Source organism: Urocitellus parryii, chromosome 5 (genome assembly GCF_045843805.1).
Source record: "Urocitellus parryii isolate mUroPar1 chromosome 5, mUroPar1.hap1, whole genome shotgun sequence".
In the NCBI taxonomy this organism is placed as follows: Eukaryota; Metazoa; Chordata; class Mammalia; order Rodentia; family Sciuridae; genus Urocitellus; species Urocitellus parryii.
Window position 1 is genome coordinate 120,032,099 of NC_135535.1, and position 23,312 is coordinate 120,055,410.

Genomic DNA, 23,312 nt, shown 5'->3' on the forward strand with positions numbered 1-23,312 from the left:
CCAGCTGCACATTCATATTTGTTGAATGAGTGAATGAATGAATGAATGAATGAATGAATGAATAACCCCTTGCTAGCCCAGCTACTTGGTGGGGGAGAGTTTCAGGACTCTCTGGGGTTTCCAAGCTGCCCTGTGGGCTGCCACTCCCGCCGCGTTTGTGGAGCCATGGAGCTCTGAACTCTGAGGCACCGGCAAGTATAGGGGAAGTGCCCTGGACTGGAGTACCAGGTCTGCATCTGTGCTGGGGTTCCGGATCTGCCACAGAGCAGGTGTGAGGCAAGAGCCTGTCCTTCCTGTTAGCTTTCTCAAATCTAGAGATGGCCAGGGCTGAACAGTCCACGGAACCCTGGCGGAGGTGTCTGTGGCCTTGCCTCTCCCCCTCTCTCAAGCACCTGCGGGTGAGGGGCGCGGCCCGCCCGCCCCGGCGACGTCCACGCGAAGACAACAAAGCCAGTACCGCCGCCCAAAGGGAGGACCGCTGGGCCACAGAGGAGAACCTGGGGTTCGGCTACCTTGTCCAGGACTCCTGCTGCGGGGCGGGCGGGCTACAGGGGACGCTCCCGCGTGTGCGGGCAGCCCACGAAGGGGCTGGGCAGAAAGGAGGTTGGCGGCGGGCGGGACCGACGTCCGGGCTGGGGCTCTCACCCGACGCCAGGCGCAGGGCAGCGGAGTGCTCCGGGAAACACTTTGAGGCATGCGTCTCTCCAGCCCTCCCCTGGTCCCGACCCCAGGCGCACACAGCCCGAGACCGAGACGAGGAAAGCGCGGGCGGTGTGCCCCAACCTGAGCTCGGTGGAGACCCCTGAGATGGCGCCGGGCGCCCAAGAGCCAAGGCATACTCACCACCCAGACGCCGCGCAGGAATTCGGGCGCAGGGCGCGTCCGCACCAAGGCAAAGTCCCCAAAGCGCACGGAGAGAGCCCGGACGCGGGCCGGACGACCAGCTTCCGTCCCTCGCGCCCTCACACGGCGCCCCGCCTCCGACCGCGCCGCCCCGCCCCCGACGCGCCTCCAGCTTCCCGCCTCCCGCCGGCCTCTGGGGAAATTGAATACGCGCCAGGCTGGGAGTCAGCGAGAAAGGGGAATCCCGGAGCCGGCGGGGGAGGTCTCCAAATCCGGGATTCTGTCCCGCCACAAGGGCTGCCACGGGCCTGATTCTGGCCCGGCACAAAAATTGGTAGCAATGAAAATGACATTGGCTTCACTCATCCCTTGTCAGGGTTGGCACCTTCAAACAATTGTTATAGCTGTCAAATTTGGCCACTTACTCCAACGTGGCCAGGACAATTCCTAAGGCTTCTGGTGAGGAACTACTTTCGGAGTCCTCCCAGGCTATTTTGGGATAATCTCTGTTCTCAGTTCTCAAGGAACCAGGGAGAAAGGAAAAGATGCAAAGCCCTGTGGGGTGCAGATAATCTAGTGTAGCCACTTGCCAGTCCCCTTGTCCAGATAGTTCCCACTGCTGGGACAGGACTGTGGTGTGGCCAAAGAACAACTACGTGTAATGCCAGAAAAGGGAAACAGAAACAAACAAACAAAAAAGTTTCTGAAAAGAATGAGGAAGCAAATAGGACCAAGAAAGTTGCTGTATCAGACCGGGGAACACAGGAATAGAAACTGAATTTGGAAAAAAAAAAAAAATGAAAGGAAGAAAAACACATGGTTACATAGGGATAATAAAATCTCATCGGTTTTCTTCTTTGCCTTTGTGTTTTTTTCAACTTTTCTGAAAATTTTTGAGACATTCATTTCACAAGGAATAAAAACTATTATAGTAAGAATTATGTAATGAACTAATTTTTTAAATTTAGGCTGCAATTTGATTTCTTTTTCAGAATTGCATATCCACATAATTAAAGAATAAATAACAAGGGGCTGTGATTGTGACTCAATGGTAGAGTGCTCGCCTAGCACGTGCGAGGTTCTGGGTTCGATCCTCAGCACCACATAAAAATATACATAAATAAAATGAAGGTATTGTGTTCAACTACAACTAAAAAATAATATTTTTAAAAGAATAATAAGTAACAATATTTTTGTGATAATAAATACTTATTGCTTTAAGATACAAAGTTTAAAACAAAATATATGAAGTTTTAGGGTAATTTGGAATATGGCAGGAAGTTAAACAATTCATGATAATGCTGCTTCTGAACACTTCTGTATTCTTCTCTCTTTTTTTTCTCCAATGCTGCAGATCAATCCCAGAGCCTTGTATATGCCAAGTAAGTGCTTTGCCACTAAGCTTCATACCCAGCCCCAATTTCTAGATTCTTAATGGTACTCACTTCTTGGTGTGTCACCATTGTTTGTTCTTAAAACAGTACATACGGGAATCATTCTATTCATCTCCAAGTCACAGAAGGCTGTTATCAGCCCTGTAGCTAAAAGGATATTGGGTGGAATTGTCTGGTAATAGCAATTTTGAAGAGTAAGGATGAAAAATGTAAGCTGATTTTGACACCTTCTGGAAATCTTTAAGCAAGGTAAAGACTTAGAATGATGCAGTGGAGAGCCAGTGCATGGCCCATCAAGAGAATATTTTGGCCAGTAAGTTTTTTCTTTAGTGGGTAGTTGGTGAAATTTCTTCCACAGTAACAATACTCTGAGTCTGTCATAATCTGGACAGTTACACCACTGTTAATGAGGTCCTTAAGACCTTGCTGGTTTTGCTGATCCATGTGCTGAAAAAACTGTACTATATAAATAACCAGAGTCATATTAGGATGTTGACTCAAAAATTCTGATAGCCTTGGAACATTCCCAACAAGAACCAGGTGATAGAACAGCTGATGGATGGGCAAAAATGTCTTTCTGCAGTAAATTTTTCTATAAAATTCACTTCAACATTGGTGGTGTTTTTGCCAGAGTTTTGATAGATCTTATGGCTTGTGCCCCACTTGATTTTGTAAAGCAGACAGTTCTCTTTGTGAAGTTCTCTGGGGTCAAAGATGACTTCAAATTCCCAGTGTCATCACCAGTTGAAGGACCTTGGTCTGAGAGAACTCGAAGCACATACTCACGGACACCCAGCTCCTTCCTGTAGCATAAATCTTGGGAAACCCCAGTGGTTGCTGCTGTCTCTCGATCTTGGAAAATTTTCTTCAAGATAAAAGGCACAGGTTGGAATGTGTGGGGTGAAGGCACCTTGTCTATGCCCAGAAACTGGAGAAACTCATGCTCCAGTGAAATTGAATTGTATGGCCCATGGCTACAGTTAACAGGAAGCCAAAAGCTAAAAAATGGCAGGGAAAGAAGCCTGGCCTCTGAGGTGGGACCTAAATAACAATATTTTGAATGGGGTTATCTGCGAGGTTCCTGGAAGTCAAAGCAAAAAAAGAGATTAATTTTACAGTTACACAAAGAAAGGATGAAGCACACAATTTTCATATTAAGAGTCCAACTTTAGGGCTGGGTTGAGTGCTCGCCTGGCATGCGTGAGGCACTGGGTTCAATCCTTAGCACCACATAAAAATAAAGATATTGGGTCCACCTATAACTAAAAAATAAATATTAAAAAAAGAGCCCAACTTTATGGCTTAAATTTATGAAAGTCTTTTCCCCCCCAAACAAGGCCTCACACATGGTAGACAAACGGCGCTACCACTCAGCCACATGCCTATCCCCCCCCTTTTTTTTTAGAGAGAGAGAGAGAATATTTTAATATTTATTTTTTAGTTTTCGGTGGACACACTTCTTTATTTTATTTTTATGTGGTGCTGAGGATCGAACCCAGCACCCGCGCATGCCAGGAGAATGTGCTACTGCTTGAGCCACATCCCCAGCCCTATCCCTTTTTATCACTTTAAATGAAGCTCCTGGATTTTGTGTGCAGTTTAAATTGACTGACGTGTCAAAGACACAATCTAGGAATGTTGAATGAAAGCAGGTTTATTCAAATACATTCATTTCCTCCCCAGGTGCTGGTGTGAAGGGGATAATACTCATTAGGATGTCTGAGCTCACAGAACAAATGATTTCATCAGTGATCCCAGCTCAACACTGTGTGCTCAAAAGAAGAAAGGTGGAGTGACAGGCACCTTTGTTCTGCACCTGGTATACCCGCACACATAAGCTAAAAATGACTTCTGGCCCAAGGTCTAGGCCTGTAAGTACATTACTAATACCATATGTGGACCACCCAGACTGAATTATGCTCCAGTAGTTGTCCTCGGGCCTTCATTGCATACTCTTGCTAGAAGTTTGATTTCTAACAAATGCATATAACTAGTAATTCTTGCAGTCTCAATACTATTCAACTCTCCTCTTATTCCTCTCATCACTTCCAGTTGTTGAACTTTGAATAATAAATTGCATACTCCTCTGCCCTCTAAAATAGGGCTCTGGGGCTGGAGTTGTAGCTCAGTGGTAAAGCATTTGCCTAGCATGTGTGAGGCACTGGTTTGATCCTCAGCACCACATAAAAATAAATAAAATAAAGGTTTTGTGTCCATCTACAACTAAAAATATTTTTTTTAAAAAAATGGGGGGTAAGGGCTGGGGCTATAGCTCATTTAGTACAGTGCTCGCCTCCTGTGCACAAGGCCCTGGATTCAATCCCCAGTACCACACACACACACACACACAAATAGGGCTCAGAATGTAATTTCTCTCCCTCTCCCCCTCTCTCCCCACCACCCTTTGGTACTGGGACTTGAACCCAGGGGTGCTTAACCACTGAGCCACATCCCCCAGCCCATTTTAATTAATTAATTAATTAAAATATTTTTTAAAATTGTTGATGGACTTTTATTTTCACTTATTTGTATGTGGTGCTGAGAATCAAACCCAGTGCCTCAAGTGCGCTACTGCTGAGCCACAACCCCAACCCCATTATTTTATTTTTTGAGACAACGTATCACTAAGTTGCTTAGGGCCTTGCTAAATTGCTGAAGCTGGCTTTGAACTTGAGATCTTCCTACCTCAGCCTCCCCAGTTGCTGGGATTACAAGTGTACATCACGGCACCTAACACAATTTCTTTTTTTTTTTTATAATTTTTTTTTTAATATTTATTTTTTAGTTGTAGTTGGACACAGCACCTTTGTTTTACTTATTTATTTTTATGTGGTGCTGAGGATGGAACCCAGGGCTTCCAATGTGCTAGGTGAGCGCTCTACCACTGAGTCACAACTCTGGCCCCTTTCTTTTTTTTCTTTTTTTTTTTTTAAGAAAGAGTGAGAGAGGAGAGAGAGAGAGAGAGAGAGAGAGAGAGAGAGAGAGAGAGAATTTTTAATATTTATTTATTTATTTTTTTAGTTCTCGGCGGACACAACATCTTTGTTGGTATGTGGTGCTGAGGATCGAACCCGGGCTGCACGCATGCCAGGCGAGCGTGCTACCGCTTGAGCCACATCCCCAGCCTTTTTATAATTTTTAATATTTATTTTTTAGGTGCAGATGGACACAACACAATGCCTTTATTTTTATGTAGAGCTGAGGATCGAACCTGGGTCCCGCCAGCGCTAGGCGAATGAATGCTCCAACGCTGAGCCACAATCCCAGCCCCCTAACATAATTTCTTCTTGTTCAGAGACTGAGGGCCATCATGACAAGCATGACCTCCTGTACTGTGAAATACAGCTCCAGGCTATTGTGGAAACAGTCTCCATAAGAACATGCTGCTCACCAACCCTAATGTTCCAAGATATAGCTGGTATGGCTAGCACTACCGCGATCACTCTGTACAAATTCTTTTTGTGAACATAGGCTTTCACTTGTCTTGAGTAAGATACCTAGGAGTTGGAACTGCTGGGTCATAGAGATGGAAGATATTTAATTTATTTCAGTACAGGGAATTGAACTCAGGGGTGCTCTACTGTTAGACCAGGACGCAAGAAAAGACCACTGACTCCAATTAAAATCAAATTAAAACAAGCTTATTATTTTGACCGGCCGGGCTGCCTCTCCCTCCCAAAACCACAGGAACAAGACAGCAGCCGCAGCTTTCCTGCAGCCCAGCTTTATAGCCCAGAAAGTTATACAAAGGGGGGTTACAGATAACAGAACTCTGACTAGCATAACACAAATGGTAGTTTACATTTTTGCTGGCCCCAACATCAGAATTTATGAAGGTCATTAGAGCCTCAGAGAGGATAGTTATCTGGCCAGGGAAGGCCAAGATTTGTGAGGCGTCACTAAAGTTTCAGAGAGGGCTGCTGTCTGGTCAGAGAGCCAGGCATGGGTGAGTTCAAGGCACAGACAGGCATTCCACGCAGGTTCAGAATTTGCAGTAATTTATAGTAAAGCTGAAATTAGCTTTTCATGGCTTTGTGGCGAGATGGCTCCCAATTTTAAGAAAAGATCAGGTTGGGTCTATCACTACCACTGAGTAACATCCCCAGCCCTTTTTATTTCTTATTTTGAGATAAGGTTTCACAAAATTATCCATGCTGGCCTCAAATTTCCTTTTCAACTGCTTCAGCCTTCACAGTAGCTGGAGTTACAGGCATATACCATCATGCCTGACTGGGATATTTTCATTAAATGGTGCTGGTTTCCCAAAATGGCGATGCCATTTTGTGCTCCTACCAGTATATGGACCAAGTTGCTCCATAGCCTCCTTTTGGCACACCTGCTATGTTACCTTGATAGACCCAACCTGATCTTTTCTTAAAATTGGGCATCTCGCCACAAAACCATGAAAAGCTAATTTCAGCTTTACTATAAATTACTGCAAATTCTGAACCTACTTGGAATGCCTGCCCGTGCCCTGAACTCACCCATGTCCGGTTTTCCCTGACCAGATAACAACCCTTTCCTAAACCTTAGTGACGCCTCATAAATTCTGGCCTTCCCTGGCCGGATAATGACCCTCTCTGAGTCTCTAAGATCTCCATAAATTCTGATCCCGGGGCCAGCAAAAATGTAAACTTGTGTTATGCTCCTCAGAGAGTTGTTATCTGTAACCCCCTTTGTGTAACATTTTGGGCTATAAAACTGGGCAGGGTTTCACTGAGTTGCTTAGTGCCTTGCTTTTGTTGAGGCTGGCTTTGAACTTGTATCCTCCTGCCTCAGCCTCCCTAGCTACTAGGATTACAGCTGTGTGCCACCATGCCTGGCCAGGTTCCCTTATATTTTTGTTCCCTACATTCTTTCTCTTTTTATAAGAGGTCAGATTATGTTGCTTTATGTTTTTTGTTTGTTTGGGGGGTATTGGGAATTGAACTCAGGGCATTCGACCAGTGAGCCATATCCCCAGCCCTGTTTTGTATTTTATTTAGAGACAAGGACTCAATGAGTTGCTTAGCACCTCACTGTTGTTGAGGCTGGCTTTGAACTTGTGATCCTCCTGACTCAGCCTCCTGAGCCGCTGGGAGTACAGGTGTGTGCCACCAGCGCTTTATGTTTTTTTTGTTTTGTTTTGTTTTGTTTTGCTGTTTTGAGGATCAACCCAGGGCCTTGCATATGGTAGGCAAGAGCTCTACCATTGAGTTTCACCATCACCCAGCTCTTGTCACTCCACTTTTTAATGCTTTTAAATTTTTGTTCTTGGAGTATTGGGGATTGAACCCACAACCTTGCTGTATATTCTTGTTAGAAGGAGTTTCATTTTTGCTTATTCTGGACAAGCACTCTACCCTGAGTTATATTTTCCTAGCCCGTTTTTAATTTTTGAGATAATGTCTTGCTAATTTGTCCAGGCTGGCATCAAACTTGTGATCCTTCTGCTGAGCCTCAGCTGGAATTGTAGGCATTCACCATGCCTGACTTGTCACTCCACTTTTTAAATTCTCTATGATAGAATAAAAGTCATTGTCTTTTCAGTAGCCTGCAAAGTCCTATGTGGTGTGCACCCTCTCTAAGGTCAAATCCTACCCCTGTGCCCTATGATGTTGTGAAATACTGTGTACATTTGGTCTTTGCCCATTTCCTGACATTGAACTCCTAAAATCCTTGGAATTTCCAAACTGATAAGTATCTTGTATGCTAACAAAATGCCTGCCTATAGGCTGTAGTCCCTAGGTGATTTCAGGGTGGAGGTGGTCACCAGAAAGACCTAAGGCAGGATTAGAGGTTTGGGGCTTTCAGTCCCATCTCCCAAGTTTAGGGATGAAGGTTGAATTGATTGCCAATAGTCAATGATTTAATCAAACAAGCCTATGTAATGAAGTCTCCATAAAATCAAAATGAACAGGATTCAGAGAGCTTCCAATAACTGAACACATGGAGGTTCTTGCAGGGTGGTGTACCTGAAGAAGATACAGAGACAGCTCTGTCCCTCCTCTGTACCTTGCCCTATGTACCTCTTCATCTGGTATTAACCCCAGTTTTCTTTGCAATATCCTTATGATAAACCAGTAAATGTAAATAAGTACTTCCTTGAGTTCTGAGTCACTAAAACCCAAGGAGGGGTGTGGGAACCCCAGTTTACAGCTGTCTCCAACACAGATAAACCACTCTGAGCTTGTGATTGACATCTAAAGTGGTAGGGTGAGAGTCTTGAAGCCTGAGCCCTCAACCTAGGGGATCTCCAGATAGTGTTGGAGCTTGGAGAGTCCCAGCGCCACTCTCCTGAAGTTGGCTATGATCTAGGCTCTGGCTGGAGCCTCAGGGCAGTTCTCACTACAGACCTAGCTTCTAGGAAGAGAGAACCAAGGCCTAGCCTTTCCCAGTGTGACATCTGCAACAGACACAGGTTGTGGTAAGGTGGGTAAAGCATAGGGGCTTGGTGACAGCTCTGTTTGGAGTCCCTGTTTATGGTCTTTCATGTTCAAGGTTGAGTGTGGGGAGCGGAGAATATGGACATCCAGATGTCTGGTCCTTGTGTGAGGAAGATAACTCAGATGGGGCACATGTGCCTGTAATCCCAGCACTTTGGAGGTCTGAGGAAGGAGGATTGCAAGTTCAAAGCCAGCCTGGGCATTTAGCAAGACTTTACTTCAAAATAAAAAAATAAAAAGAACTGAGGACGTAGCTCAGTGGTAACGTCCCTGTGTTCAATACCCAGTATCACCACCACCACCACAACAACAAACAAAAAGGCCAGTCGTGGTGGTGCATGCCTGTAATCCAGCATCTTGGGAGGCTGAGGCAGGAGGATAATGAGTTCAAAACCAGTCTCAGCAAAAAGTGAGGTGCTAAGCAACTCAGTGAGACCCTATCTCTAGAAAAAATACAAAATAGGGCTGTGGATGTGGCTCAGTGGTTAAGCGCCCCTGAGTTCAATTCCTGGTACAAAAAAAAAAAAAAAGCAGGTGGGGGGGGCAAGGAAAGAGGGAAACTCAGGGCTGGAAACTGGTTTGAGGAAGATGCATCTAATACTATCTGGCACAGTTTCATGTGGAAACAGAGAGGAAGATGAACCATCCTGCACATCACATATCGTTTATTTGTATATAGCCTGGTATTTTCTCAAAGGCATCTATTAATATGTTTAATATCATTTTTTTCTTCTTTCAGCACTGTTTGTAACATTCCTCTATGTTGCTACATATCTAGTGCCTCAGAGTGCTTCACTGTGGGCATCTCCCACATTTTACACATCTGTTCCCCAAAGTATGGAACCCAAGATTACCTTCAACTTTCTGTTGTGACAGATGACTCTCAGGTAAATATCCTCAAACATGGACTAGGAGCTTGAATGAGAATTTCTTTAGAGAGATATCTAGGAACAGACTGCCAGGAACAGAACTACTGACATGAGATGGACCTGAGCAAGTAAGACCAGCCACTCTCCCCAGCAATTGTACTCCATCTATGTTGCCACAATAAGGCTTGATGGTCTTATTTCTCTCCATCTTCACCAGTGCTTGGCATGATCTAATTTTCTAATTTTTACTAGTCCAATTAAGAAGTAATATCTCAGGAGACTGGGGGGTGTATGTCAGTGACAGAGCATTTGCCTGCTATGCATGAGGCCCTGGGTGCCATACCCAGCACCAAACAACAAAACAAAACAAAAAAACCTCACCATGTTTTTGTTTTTGCATTTCCATGGTAACCAATGAGTAACATCTTTGTACAAAAGTACTTTGGGTTTCATGTTGTATGTGCTGTAATCCCAGCACCTTGGAGGGCTGAGGAAGGAGGATTCCAAGTCAAAGCCAGACTGGGCAACTTAGTGAGACCTTGTTTCTAAATAAAAAATAAAAAGACTGGGACAATATCATGCATCTATTAAGTCACCGAACTGGGCCTCTACCCTCAGTCAACACAGGAACAGAAAATCCAGAAACAGTGGTTAAGTGTACTTTAGCACACAGCTCTTAACATACTCCCTGTTAGGGAGCATGGAGGGGAAGAGACAGCCTAAATTACCAGAGGGATGGGTGCTTAGATTTGGGCCACACCTTGTATTACCAGACAAAGTTGCCATTGAAGTGAAGTTTACAGAGGTTTGTCTGGTGTGGATTCAGTTTTAACAGTGAAGTGCTTAAGCTGAGAACATAGGCTTAGAACTTTGTGTGGTGATGTTGGCCTGTGGTTCCAGCTAATCAGGAGGCTGAGGTGAGGGAGATTCAGAACTGCGTGGGCAGCCAGGGCAGAATGGTGAATGATGAAGGGACGGGCAGGTCCAGGTCTGGTCAGAAAGAGTAAAAAGGGTCTCCCAATGAGGTCAACGGCCTAGCTCACAAAAGTGCTTGTGGATATGAGTGTTGGGGAGGTCCAACAAAAAGACTAAGATGCATGGACATGGGGTACCAGTGAGTGATAATAAGGAGAGTGTGGAAGGGGAGAAGATAGAAAGAGGAGGAAGGGCCAAAGCCCATGAAAAGAACAAATCAGTACTTTCCTATTGATTCCCCTGCTTCTGGGAGAAGTCTGTTACTTTGTTACATTTGTTCTTACAATAAACACGCTCCTTGTTTAAAAATAAAAAAAATAATTGGGGATGTAGCTCAGTGGTAGAGCTACTTCAGCAGAGAAGTAGCTTTATTATAGCTGGGCATGGTCACATATGCCTGTCATCCCAGTTTCTCCAGAGGCTGAGGCAGGAGGTTACCAAGTTCAAGGCTGGCTTTAGCAACTTAGTAACACCCTGTCTCAAAAATAAAAAAAGTTAAAAAGGACTGGGAATGTGTAACTTAGTGGTGAAGTGCCCTTGGATTCAATACTCAGTACAAAAAAAAAAGGAAAAGAAGAAGAAAAAGATCTTGGGGGAAAAAAAGTAGCCATTTGTATCCTCTGGTAAACAGACTTTGAGAAAAAGTTGGAGGGAGGTGATATCTGAGAAAGAAGAGAGGAAAAAGCTTGGTTGGACAGAGAAGACCTCTAATCACAATGCTAATCTGAGAAAAAAGAGGGGAGGAAGCAGAACTCCATTGGCTAGTTGGCTGAGTTCTAAGAAGTCAGGGACAGGGTTGACTTGTTCACAATTGGCCCCAGGGCTGGAATATTGTTTCAGGCTGTGAATGAGTCCATGATCTCTCCTGCTTTTATAGTATGTTGTCCCTGCAAACTGCAGGTGGAGAGGCCTGCTGTGGGGCCTCTGACCTCCCCAGAGACAAATCCAGATGGGGTGGGGCTCTGGAGACCCCATCTCCCAGTGCCCATCTCCTCACACCCCTTTCTATTCCAAGCCCCCAACTGCTCCCTCCTAAGACTGAGCTGACCTCTGATCTGTGGAATCAAGGCTTTCTCTATCCTGGCCACTTCCATCTTCTAACCTCTGAGAAGGAAACTGACAGCCAATCTCTGCCCAAGATCCAGGGTGGCAAAGTGGAGATGCATATATACCATCTGGGGGCCGAGGGGACAGAAGAGATGCAGGGCCATGTGCAGAGCACCGCCTACATTTAGATCTCCATAGCTGCTCACTATGACGAGGTCTTAGGGCAGGGGGCTCACTCAGCCAACATCAAAGTTGCAGAGAGCAGAAGGATGGTGGCTCATTTCTAAAGACCACAGCACCCTCCAAGACTCAAATAGTAAGCCTCCCAGAACTCCCCCTCTGGCCCCCATCATATCCAAAACAGATCCAAAGGGATTCAAAGGAAGGGTCCGGCCAGTGTCTCTTACCATGGGTCTACAGGAAAAAATGAGGGTAAGGTGCCTGCTACCTAAGAAGGCCAGTCTGGGTGGCCTGAAAAGGGCTGAAGGAAATGTGCCTGAGGCAGGGGAAGAAGTGGGTGAGAGGGAGGGATGATTATCCTGCCCCTGGGAGGAAGCTGGGTGCAGCCTGTAGGGGCAGGATCCCTTAATGGCTGGCTGGTTGAGCCAGCTCCCCAACCTCCCCAAGGTACTTTCCAACCACTCAGTCTAACCCTGGACCTTGAAGGATAGGTAAGTTTTGGAAAGTAGAACTCTCTTGAGAAGAAAGGCCAACAAATCCTGATGAAGGAGAGGGAAGAGATGGTGAGATTCAGGAACAGGGTCTGGGATAAAAGTAATGTCTAGCACTATACATCTGAGCTGTCTGAGTGGACTGGAAGGAGGGGCAGTGTGCCCATTCCCATTCTGTGAGCTACCAAGTAGGAAGGTGGGTGTGGCCCTGGGGAAGCTCTGCCCTGTGTGACTCAGCATCTGCACTGAACTAGCAGACCAGTCTGGGATTTCCAAAATTACCTTCAGCAGTCCTTCCTCTTGGGCTATTCTATTTGGGCCAGAAACCATAGCTGATAGTAAGTAAAGCAGAGCCACTTTAGAGGGCTAACTTCTAAGGCAAAGAAGCTCTGGAAGGCAAAGACCTTTCCAGCATCTGGCTATGGCTCAGACAGGCCATAGTAGGGGCAAGCAACTTTCCCAGGGGGGAGTGGGATTGACTCTGCCAAAGAGATAGGCTCTCCAATATTTGGCCCCCAGGAATGACCTAGTCATGAGTTCTGTGCTATCTGCCATCCTTCATCTTGTCCCTACCCTTACTGAAGTCAGCCCTTTGGATTGTTGGCAGAATCCTATTTGTAAAGGGAAGGCATTGGGAGGGCCTGGCTTGGGGTGGCTATAACTGGCTTAAATGTGCTCTATGGCAATTATTAGAGTGAGGGATGGTAAGAAAGACGGGGCAAGTCACTATATACAGAATTATGTTCTAAGGTGCACAGGTGATGAATGCCATGTGTCGGGGTGAGTGGGTGCAAGAGTGGGACTCTGTCCCTTGAATAAGGGGCTGTGTTTCTCCCATTCCTGTAGCCTCATGCAAAGCAGAACTGGACCTGTGACAGGATTTGTCATCAAGGCCAGGAGATGTGTGCCTTCCCTACATGAAGATTCTATCACCTTCTGTCCTGTGCCGGATTTTCCCCACATCCAACCCAACACTATGACTTCCTGTCTTTCCTATAAACTGCACCACAAAAAGTAAAATAAAGACATTGTGTCCACCTATAATTAAAAAAATAAATATAAAAAAAAAGATAAACAGAGGGACTTGGGTTGTAGCTCAGTGGTGGAGTGCTTGCCTAGCATGTGTGAGGTACTAGGTTGGATCCTCAGCACCACATAAAAATAAATAAATAAAGGCATTGTGTCCATCTACAACTAAAAATAAAAAAAAATTAAAAATTTTTAATAAAAGATAAACAAATGCCAAGGGAAGGACAGGAAGGAAAAGTCTTACTAGTTGGCAGTGACATTCTTGCCATCACAATAAACAAACAAATAAACCCCTGGAGGTCTGTGGGAGGGGAAGACATCACAGGAACTTGTGGGGAGGGGCAGAGGGGATAGCTCTCCTTACTTCATGGGAACCAGCCCCTCGCCTAGTAGGTAGGTGGTTCCATGTTGGGGCCTCAAGTTGGGAAGCCATCCCTGGAGCTCCAGTTTTATGAGCACATCCCAGCTCCCCAAGGGTGTAACTTTGCTTGTTAAAGGGAGAAATTATCCTTTTCCATACAGAAGGGAAAAAATAACGATTAGCTTTATTTCAGTGTTTGGCCACATGAGGAATGCAAACAAGTCAATGCAAATCGAAGGAAAAATGACCACATTTCCCTCTTTCCTCCCAACAGAACAACTCCAAAGATCATGAGCAGGATTGGTGGGGATGTCCTGTTCCAGGGGAGTGGATCTCTTCTCTGGAATGATTTCACATACACTGGCTGGGACATATTTTGTATTTAAATTACTGCAAAATTATTGCAACATGAAATTTTCTCCTTTACCCATTCTTCTCAGGCACAGTGTTTGAGAAAACTTGTCTGTTCTCAATGCTTCTGCACAATATCTTTCTTTAAGAGAATTCTAGAAGGCCCCAGGCTGCCTCCCAGGGACAAGGCTAAGGCCCTGTTGGGTAGCTGGGAGGAAACACTTGGGGCAGCCACTACTCAGGAACTGAGGTTCTGCTGACTCTTACCTGCTTGCTGAGGTGGTTGAATGACCAAGTGCTGTCACAGCCCAAGGACAGGGCTTCAGGACCAAAAATGAGGGAGAAATGGGGGCAACTCGTCAGCTGGTTGTTCCCAGTAACTCATGGAGTGAGGGCTCAAGCCCATGACTGTCCAACATTGTGTTGGCAGTCAGCCCAGGAAGTGGGGGTCTTAGGCCCACACTCCTTGACCTGACCTTCCTTTTCCCCCAGATTTTCATGGGTTGGGTTAAGGACAATTTCTTTTATTTTCTTCTGATGCTGGGGATGGAACCCAGGGCCTCACGCCTGCTAGGCAAGTGCTCTACCACTGAGCTTCACCCCCCGGCGCAGGATAAGAACAACTTGTCGAAAGCTGGAAACCTTCATTACTGGTGCCAGAAATGTTTTCAATCACAATATGAAGCTGGCATTCAGTGATCTGGCCCTGGTAACATTTGTAAAAAATATTTTATTTTTCAAAAATATTTTAAAAAATAGTTAAATAAAATGAAATGCAGCTGGGAGGAAGATATTGGTTGTCAGCTGCTACTGCATCCTTTTTATTTTTTCCCAAGGAGAGAGACATGGCATCTGGACTGTTGGAGAGAGACCTGAAGACAGGCTGGGAGCCACACCTTCTGTGTTTAAAAGGGCTCTCTCCTGCTTCTTTCATTGCCTGCTGGGCCAATCACCTGTGTATAGGAGACCCTCATTCCTTTGGCTCCTGCTCAGCATCCTCACACTCTAACCTTTATCTGGAAAATCTCTTATCCTTGACAATGGCTTTGTGGAGGACGTCCCCATGGCATGTTCTGGAGCTGTTTTGCTGGGACAGCAGATCTGATGGAACTGGCTTCAGGGTCAGGGAGGGTGGAGGCCAATATAAATGTTCTGGAAGCATACGGCTTACTTATATTAACCTGTACCTGATGAGTGTGTGAGAACAACCAGAGGATTTAGTCTAACACTTAAAATTAAAAATAAGTGCATAATTATGTTGGCTAACAAGATAGCTAGGAAATGACCTTGGGACTATCTGGTCAACGCTCAGTTTACCTGGAGGTTCATGACCCCTTCTCCAAGATGCACACCAGTGACCAGTATGAGAGAGCTATGTGCATCTACACAGGCTTGACTCAAACCCTTTGAGCTATTGTCCTCCCATGGATCCTGCAGATTGGTACAGTCCCACCTTAGAGAGAAAGTGAGGCATTGACTAGTTTAAAGTGATGTGCCTAAGGATGAAATCAGGAGAAGCAGCAGGGTGAGGGTTACACATGAATGTTAACCCCGCATTCACTGATGCACACTCCCTACTACTCTCTCTTGGCTGGGCAAGGACACCAACAACCTTGTTCTCATTTCACAGCAGCTGAACTTGGCAGCTCCACACCACTTATAAAGGACCTTCCCTCTAGGTTTGGAGTATACCATAACTGCCCGCTATGGAGACCATTCAAAGCAACCTGTAGTTTTGTCAGGCCCATTATTTACTGTTGCAGGGAGATCCTCAATTCAGATACTGCCTAGTTTTGAGGCCTGGGCCACCTCCGTAGCTGGCCCACCCTTGGTTGAAACCAAAGGTTGAAATCCACACTTCAGAATCAGCTGTCCATTTTGATTCAGAAATCCTATGAGGGCCTGAAAAGCACACACACATCATGGAGACAGTCTCCTTCTCACACTGGTCTGGGTAGCAGGTGGCTTGTTGGGCAGAGCAAGTGACACATGTAACTTACCTACAATAGTTGAAATTCCAATTCCTGTTTGAGCCCCACTGTAAACAGACCTTAGAGTAGGAAATAAAAGGAGGAGCTGCCCCCAAATCACTACCTGATGAAGCTTAGCTGTGTGACGCTGTCTGGGAGCCTTAACGGAAGAGCGATGTGGCTCTAGGCCCTGGTCTAACTGGCTCCCTGGCTTAGCAGGCCATGGAGGTTGGTTTCTTAGTCTTCACTTGATATTACCAGGAAGGATGATCTGAGTGGGTGACACAAAAGAGGATATTCTTAAGAGGGCCAGTCTGGCCAGCTTATGAAGTGAAATGAGATGGCACATTCTCTCTTTTCCACTTTTGAATGTGATTCCTAGGAAGGGACTCTGAGAAGATTCGGGGTTCAGGAGAGGTTCTGGAACTATCAGTTCTGGCAGTTTGTGGGGGGGGACTTCTGAGGTTGCCCAAAGTGGCCTACCTTAAACAGAATCGCCATTTCCTGCCATCAGGTGATGCCATCAATTGTCCTTAAATCCTGCTTTTGGGTGCTGTGGTCCAGAGAACCCCTCTGGAAACAAAAGGTGACAGGGACCCGGTGCCATCAACTCTACTTGGGCCATGATCATCTTTCCTATCAGGAGTCGAAGGCCATCATATATTCCTACTTGAGCCGGTTATAAGATTTTATCCACTGGGCACAGTGGTATCCACCTGTACTCTCAGCTACCCAGGAGGCTGAGGCAGGATGATTGCAAATTTGAGGCCAGCTTGGGCAACTGAGTGAGACTATTTCAAAATCAAAAAACACGCCTGTAATCCCAGTGACTCTGGAGACTGAGACAGGATGATTACAAACTTAAGACCAACCTCAGCAACTTGGTGAGGCCCTAAGGACTTAGTGAGACCCTGTTTCAAATAAAAACATTAAAAAAGGCTGGGGAGGGGCTGGGGTTGTGGCTCAGTGTTAGAGCGCTTGCCTAGTATGCTTAAGGCACTTGGTTTGATCCTGGGCACCACATAAAAACAAACAAATAATAAATAAAGGTATTGTGACCATCTACAACTAGAAAAAAACAAAACAAAACAAAAAACGGGGTTGGGGATGCTGGGGAATGTGGCTCATTAGGCTAAGCAACCCTGGGCTCAATTCCTAGTACCCCACCCTCCCACCCCCCCAAAAAATAGAGCTGGGGATGTAGCTTAGTGGAAGAATGCTCTTGGGTTCAATTTCCAATGCTGAAAACGACAACAAAAACAATGCCAGAAAATAACAACAAAAAGATTTTGTCCTACTCTTTCCTACCTACCATGCCCACCATTGTCCTGGCCAGGCCCCTTTTCCTTCTGGAGTAGCTGAAATGCTCTGGCTGCAGCTTCCATTGCAGTGACTGACTCAAACTGGTTCCAGGTCTGCAAGATTCAGTTTCATGTTCCTGTTGCTGGTCTGCCCCTTTCTGCTGCTTCCTTACTTCTTAAAAAGGAGCCATGATCATGAACTCAGAGATACTACTCTTCACTGACAGATCAATAGACCACAGATGGGGTCAATGGCACTGAAAGGTGCCTTGGAGGACTCTCAGAGAACAGAGGGAAAAGAGCTGCTTTGCACTCTTCCTTTTGTTCTCTTGTGGATGATTCCAGGCCAAAAGGTGATGTCAACCCCCTCTGGGGCTTTATGCACTGAATGAACTTGGGGATATTGAAACATGTGAATGATTTGTGCCTGAAGACTGCAAATCTCAAGCCCCTGGGCTCCCTGGCCAGCTGGAAGGAAGGCTGCCAGGAACCTAGGATTGCTTAGACTTTGAGAATCTCTATTTCAAAGAATATGCTTTCCTACAAGATGCTACTGAGGCTCAGTTATAAAGGGCAGATTTTTACCTAATGTGGGTGTTTGCCTCAGATAGTGTCTCAAGTGACAGCCTGAAGCAGAATATGAAGAACAAAGAAAAGCACACACACACACATTTTTTTTGTGTGTGTTTGTGTATGTGGTACTGGGGATTGAACCCCCAGGTGCTTTACCACTGAGCTACATCCCCAGCCCTTTTTATTTTTTTATTGATCTTTATTTATTTATTTTAACTAGACACAATATCTTTATTTTATTTATTTGTTTTTAATGTGGTGCTGAGGATGGAACCCAGGGCCTCGCACGTGCTAAACAAACGCTCTACCACTGAGCTACAATCCCAGCCCCTCTATTTTTTATTTTGAGACAGGGTCTCACTGAATTGCTTAGAGTCTCGCTAAATTGCAGAGGCTAGCTTTAAACTTGTGATCCTCCTGCCTCAGTCTCCCAAGTTGCTGGGATTATAGGTTGTGTGCCACTGCACCAGGCTAAAGAAGTTGTATTCATTAAATAACCCTATACACACCCATATATACACTAGATATAAGATATAAGATTCACACACATATCACCTATCTAGAAAGGCAGGTAGTGATATGAAAATGTATCCTGGCTCATTGCCAAGTATACTAAAATGACTCAAGAAATACACTTTATTTTAAAAACTTTTATTGCGCATAAAACAGTCCATTTCCTTTTGTGGGTCAGATATTACCACCTTTTAACTTTTTTTTTTTCTTGGCAGTGCTGGGAATGGAACCCAGGGCCTTGTGCATGCTAAGCACATAGTCTACCACTGAGCTACACCCTCAACTTGTAAATTTGTTTTAACTCTTTCCTCCTTTCTGTTCCATTGAAAAAATTCTTCTCTTTTGAAAGTGTTAAGAATAGTCTATCATTGCTGGTCAAAATCAGTTTTAGAGTGGCTGCTGGGGGCAAAGGTCCAAAGACATTAACGGGGTTGGAATCCCACACACAGCTGCTGGCCAGCCTCAAACTTGGGAGTTAGGGGCCGTCTTCTGCCCACCAGGGATGCTGAACATGGATCCCCAACTATACATAAACTTGTATAGGTTTATTCAAATAAACTCCGACATTTTGTGTGTGTCTGCATGTATATATACCCTGCTTCCCTGCCTTCAAGGGAAGACTTAATTCTTGGGAAGAAAATCTGCTTGGAGCTGCATGCATTTCCAGAGTGGAAAACATTTCATGTAGCAAGTCACCAGATCACTAAAATCAACTGCAAACTAGTGGTTACAAACTGGGAGCTTTTTAAAAAATTTTTAAATTTTTATTTTTTAAAGTGCTCTATGAGAACCTGAAGCCTTAACACTGTCAGGAATAGAAAACTGGGGGGCATCTTACAGGCTGGTTGAGGCTTCTCTGCCATCTTTAGCCCCCTTTTGAGTGACAATAGGAGCAGCATGTGCTTTGAAGGATGAAGTGATGCCAAAGTTGGCTGGGACTGGGCAGCAGCAAGAGGCAAAAGAGAACCTGGTGTTCCTGCTGCACGAGGCAATTTGAAGCACAGCTCTACTGCCACATCCCTTTTGAGTCACTTTGGAAACCAATTCCTACTTCTGGGCTTAGCAGGAGTGACAGGGACAGAGGCAGCTCTGCTGGGGCTTGACTGTTGTGGTGGCATTCAAGAGAGAGGGTTAGTAAAAGGCCACAAAGGCAATGACAGTCCTGTCCCAAGTCCAATTTTACTGGAAGATTGGGGTGTGAAGATGGAATCTAGAACACCCTCCTCCCCACTTTTAGGAACAGAGAATAAAAATGGAGATGTTGCCTCACTAGAAACCAGGAAGTGAAGAAGTCAGAGTTGTGATGGTTGCTAGCAGCACATCTGGATTTCCACAGGAGAAAGATGGCAGCTTTTAGAGAAACTGAAGAATAGGACAGATTCTTTGTTCCATTGTAGTTAGAATGAATGTTCGAGTTGAGGCACAGTGTGGTTCCCATGGGAAGTCCAAGGTCAGTATGGACCCTTGGCCTGTCCTGCCCCACGGACATCTGAAGAATTGCCAGGCCTATTCATTCTACACCGGCCCTTCCCACAAGGAATCAGAGACTGGCCTGGCACTGATGGAATCATCCCTAGGATGACCATGTGCTAATTCTTTTGATAGGCAAGCACTCCCCAGCCCTTGACCTTCTTAGTCAGTGGCTTGATGAACTGTATACACCCGTTCTCTGGTTGAACCATGAAAAATGAACAGTTTGACTTGTAGAGCTAGTTACATGGTACTTATTAGCCCTTACCACCTCAAGAAGATTCTAATTCAGGGGAGGGAAGACAGGGCTGCAGTTGCCTGTCTGTGAGAGACCAGCCTAAATGTTGATACTGGCAGCAGCACATGTTTTCCTGTCTGGCTGGACCTTCAGCTAGGCTGAGGGAATTCCTATCAGCCAGACAGATCACAGGAGCCACTCACACCCTCTCAGCCAGCTAGAAGAGGGCTTATCCCCAAATCTTCTTTAACATATGCGTGGAGGGCCGTAAACCCTGGTACCAAGGTTGAGAAAACAATGGGTCCTACAGAGCCAACATTCCAACAATGAGAGACATCTTTGCCTTTCAGCATGGCTGCTGACAGTGCTGAAATGTATCCTTGACAAATTAATGGTTCTGATGTTAAAGTCCAGTGCCACAGCAAGAGCAGGGTGCCGGTGGAGGAGGAGAGGGCTGGACACAGTTACAGGGGGACAGAAAAGCTGTGAGCAAGGACCCAGAGGGTCTCAAGCTGCTCCCTGATGCCAACCAGATCAGTAACACTACGAAGAAGGCTAATAAATAGATGCATATAACAAGCGTTCAGTCAGTTTTGAATCAGGCTGTGTAGGACTTAGCAGACCTCTGTTATCCCTACACATAGGTGCCAGGTGATCAGTGTCTCTAGTAAAGATATAAAAATGAAGTTGCTTCTTTTCAAGTATTAAAAAAATAAGTTAATTGACAAAAAAGATCGGAAGTGGCTGAGCATCTTGCCAGGTCCTCAGCTTCATTTCAATGTGCAAACACAGGAAAAAACACCAAGGAAGAAGGGAATCTCTTGCCCCACTGTGAAGCGCTGAATTGTGACAATGCCTGTCTGTCAATGGGGGGCTTGATGTGTAGGGTCCCCCTGTCCCCAAAGTTAGTACTTTCCAGTGTCAAAATGGTTGTGAACTAAAAGCAAAATGCAGCAATCCATGGGCTTCGGGCCTCAGCCAGAGAGAGGCCTGGGGCATTTGGCCACTCGGAGTCCAGTGTGTTGTGTGGGGGCTGGGGACAGACCCCTCTTGCATCCTCATAATTTGCATAATGAACTCAGAGCCTGCCTATCCCTCAGCTTCCCCTGCAATGCTGGGGTGGTCACTGCCCTGACCGGTCATTGCCCCTCTCCCATACTCTATCCACATCTTGCTTGTGGGGTGTTTTTTTTCTTTCTTTGGTGGTGCTTCAGGGAGCATGAAGAAGGCAGCTTCCCTGTTCTGCGGGGTGCTCTCTGTAGTGGCGGTGTCTTTGAAGAGAAGGAGCAGCTCCCTTCTCTTACCAAACATGCTGGCGGAAGGAAGGGGCACCAGGCAACAGGTCCTCAGGGACCGTGCGGGGTTCCCCACTGCACCATACATCTCTTGCTCTGCTCCTCTTTCTTAAGTGGGAAGTCCAGGTGGGCCTCTTCTCAGGAGGCGGAGTCATCTCAGATAATCATCATCACCTGGGGTTTCACCATAGCACATGAGCATGTGGGTGGCTGAATGCAAACTCCCAGGAAGTGCCAGGCTTCCTTGGACCTTAGATCCAGGTGGTTTGGGAGAACATAGCCAGGTGGATGCTGACATTCCAAGCAGTGTAATGGGCACAAACTCAGGACCAGTTCAGGCTGAAACCCTTTGACAGCATGGCCGCCTCCAGGTCCTTGTCCTCCTCTTTTTCCCGGAGCCGCTGCTCTTCCAGCAGGGCCACTAGAGAGTCTCTCTGCTCTACAACTTCCAACATCTCGTTCAGGATCTTCTTCTCTTCTGACAACTCCTCCTCGGTCTTCAGGTGATCTGAGGAGTAGCCAAAGTCACAAGGTGTGTGGCTCGGGAGGTGGAAGCCCATACCAGCCTTTCCCTGTGCACCTTCCCTCACCCACTTACCTTCCACTGCCATCCGCTCCCGCAGTTCCTGCTGTAGTCGGCTCTGCCGATCTTCCAGCTCTAACTCTCGGGCACTAAGATGGGGAAGGAGACAGAGACAATGACTTGAGGGGCAACTACTCACCCCACCAAGTTAGGATTGGTGTATCTATGACAGACCCAGTGCCTATGTTCCCTCATGGATAGGCCCCCAAATCTCAGACTACTCACAAAATCATCAGCTCCGACTCATAGCGCACCATGGCATTTTTTTCTTGCACCAGTTTGAACCACTCTTGCATCAGCTTAGGGTCATCCTTCTTGCCCATGCCTGCCGAAAAAGACTGTGTGTCAGGCAGCAAGGGAGGGTATCTTGGTTTCCCCTGGCCCACAGGAATCATCACACTGGGGCAAATGTGCAAAGAGAGCCGAGCAAGATGCTGCCGGAACACTCCCAAGCCAGGTCCAAAGTTTGCCTACAGCCTTCAGGGTGGGGGGTGGGGGGCAGATAATGATAGGCCCCTGCATTGTGCAGACCCCAGGGCCTAATGGAGCCTATGCTTTTTGTCTGTTCTGTTCAGTCCAGGCCCTGCCCTCATCCCTGCCAGTAATCCTGGCTGGTTGTGACTGTTCCCTCCTCATAGGCTTGTTGATACTTTTTCTGCTTAGAAGCTTTCTTTTGTATGTCTTAAATTGCTTTGTTCTTCCTTCTTAATTTTTTAAATTCATTTAATATTTATTTGGCACTTGCTATGTTCTGGGTCTCCTTGGAGGAGAAAACCAGTCTAATAAAAATGGCAAATTTAAATTTATAAACTACACTTTACTCTTTCACCCTCATTTAACCCAGTTCTTTCCTAGGCTGCTGCTCTTCTCTGGGGCCACTAATATTGAGGCCTCATAATTGCTTTGTATCCTAATCAGAAAGAAACCCTTTCTTCTTCTTTTTTGTTTTGGTAACAGGGATTGAACCAGGGGTGTTTAATCACTGAGCTACATCCCCAGCCCTTTTTATTTTGAGATGGGGTCTTGCTAAGTTGCTCAAGGCCTCACTAAATCACTGAGGCTGGCTTGTGATTCTCCTGCCTCAACCTCCCCAGATGCTGGGATTATAGGCATGTGCCATTATGCCTGGCAAGAAACCGTTTCTTAACATGTGGCTGGACAAACACTCTAGCAGGGACTGTGTGGTAGACACAGGGCATCCAGGATAGCTGTCAGCAGACCACCAGCAGACCCGAACACCCTAGAGACTGAGGAAGGTGGCCACCCCCTGTTCTGATCCAGTCCCACCACCAGTTTTTGGGCCTGGTACCTGACTGCTGACTCAGGCCAACCTGAACCAGCACAGGAGTAGTCTCCATAAGGAGCAACACAACCCTCTGGGCTTAACTGCAGCAGGAGGATAGA

At 46.0% G+C, this 23,312-nt stretch overlaps 2 protein-coding genes and 1 pseudogene across 12 annotated transcripts in view; all 3 read right to left on the reverse strand.

The window, feature by feature from the left end:
- Nucleotides 1-938, reverse strand: part of Bid (BH3 interacting domain death agonist) — a 39,404-nt gene extending 38,466 nt beyond the window's left edge. Inside the window, exon 1 of the mRNA XM_077799018.1 lies at nucleotides 844-938. The gene's annotated coding sequence lies outside the window, so the exon portion shown is untranslated. The remainder of the gene's footprint in view (nucleotides 1-843) is intronic.
- A 1,336-nt stretch (nucleotides 939-2,274) lies between these two features.
- Nucleotides 2,275-2,962, reverse strand: LOC113200436 (C->U-editing enzyme APOBEC-1 pseudogene; annotated as a pseudogene).
- A 15,488-nt stretch (nucleotides 2,963-18,450) lies between these two features.
- Mical3 (microtubule associated monooxygenase, calponin and LIM domain containing 3) overlaps nucleotides 18,451-23,312 on the reverse strand; it is a 198,040-nt gene continuing 193,178 nt past the window's right edge. For all 11 annotated transcript variants that reach the window (XM_077798619.1, XM_077798621.1, XM_077798616.1 and 8 more), the window contains 3 exons: nucleotides 22,134-22,233; nucleotides 21,924-21,997; nucleotides 18,451-21,833 (listed from right to left, as the gene is read on the reverse strand). In XM_077798619.1, coding sequence (XP_077654745.1) covers nucleotides 21,649-21,833; nucleotides 21,924-21,997; nucleotides 22,134-22,233 — 359 coding nt within the window. In that variant the 3' untranslated portion in view covers nucleotides 18,451-21,648. The remainder of the gene's footprint in view (nucleotides 21,834-21,923; nucleotides 21,998-22,133; nucleotides 22,234-23,312) is intronic.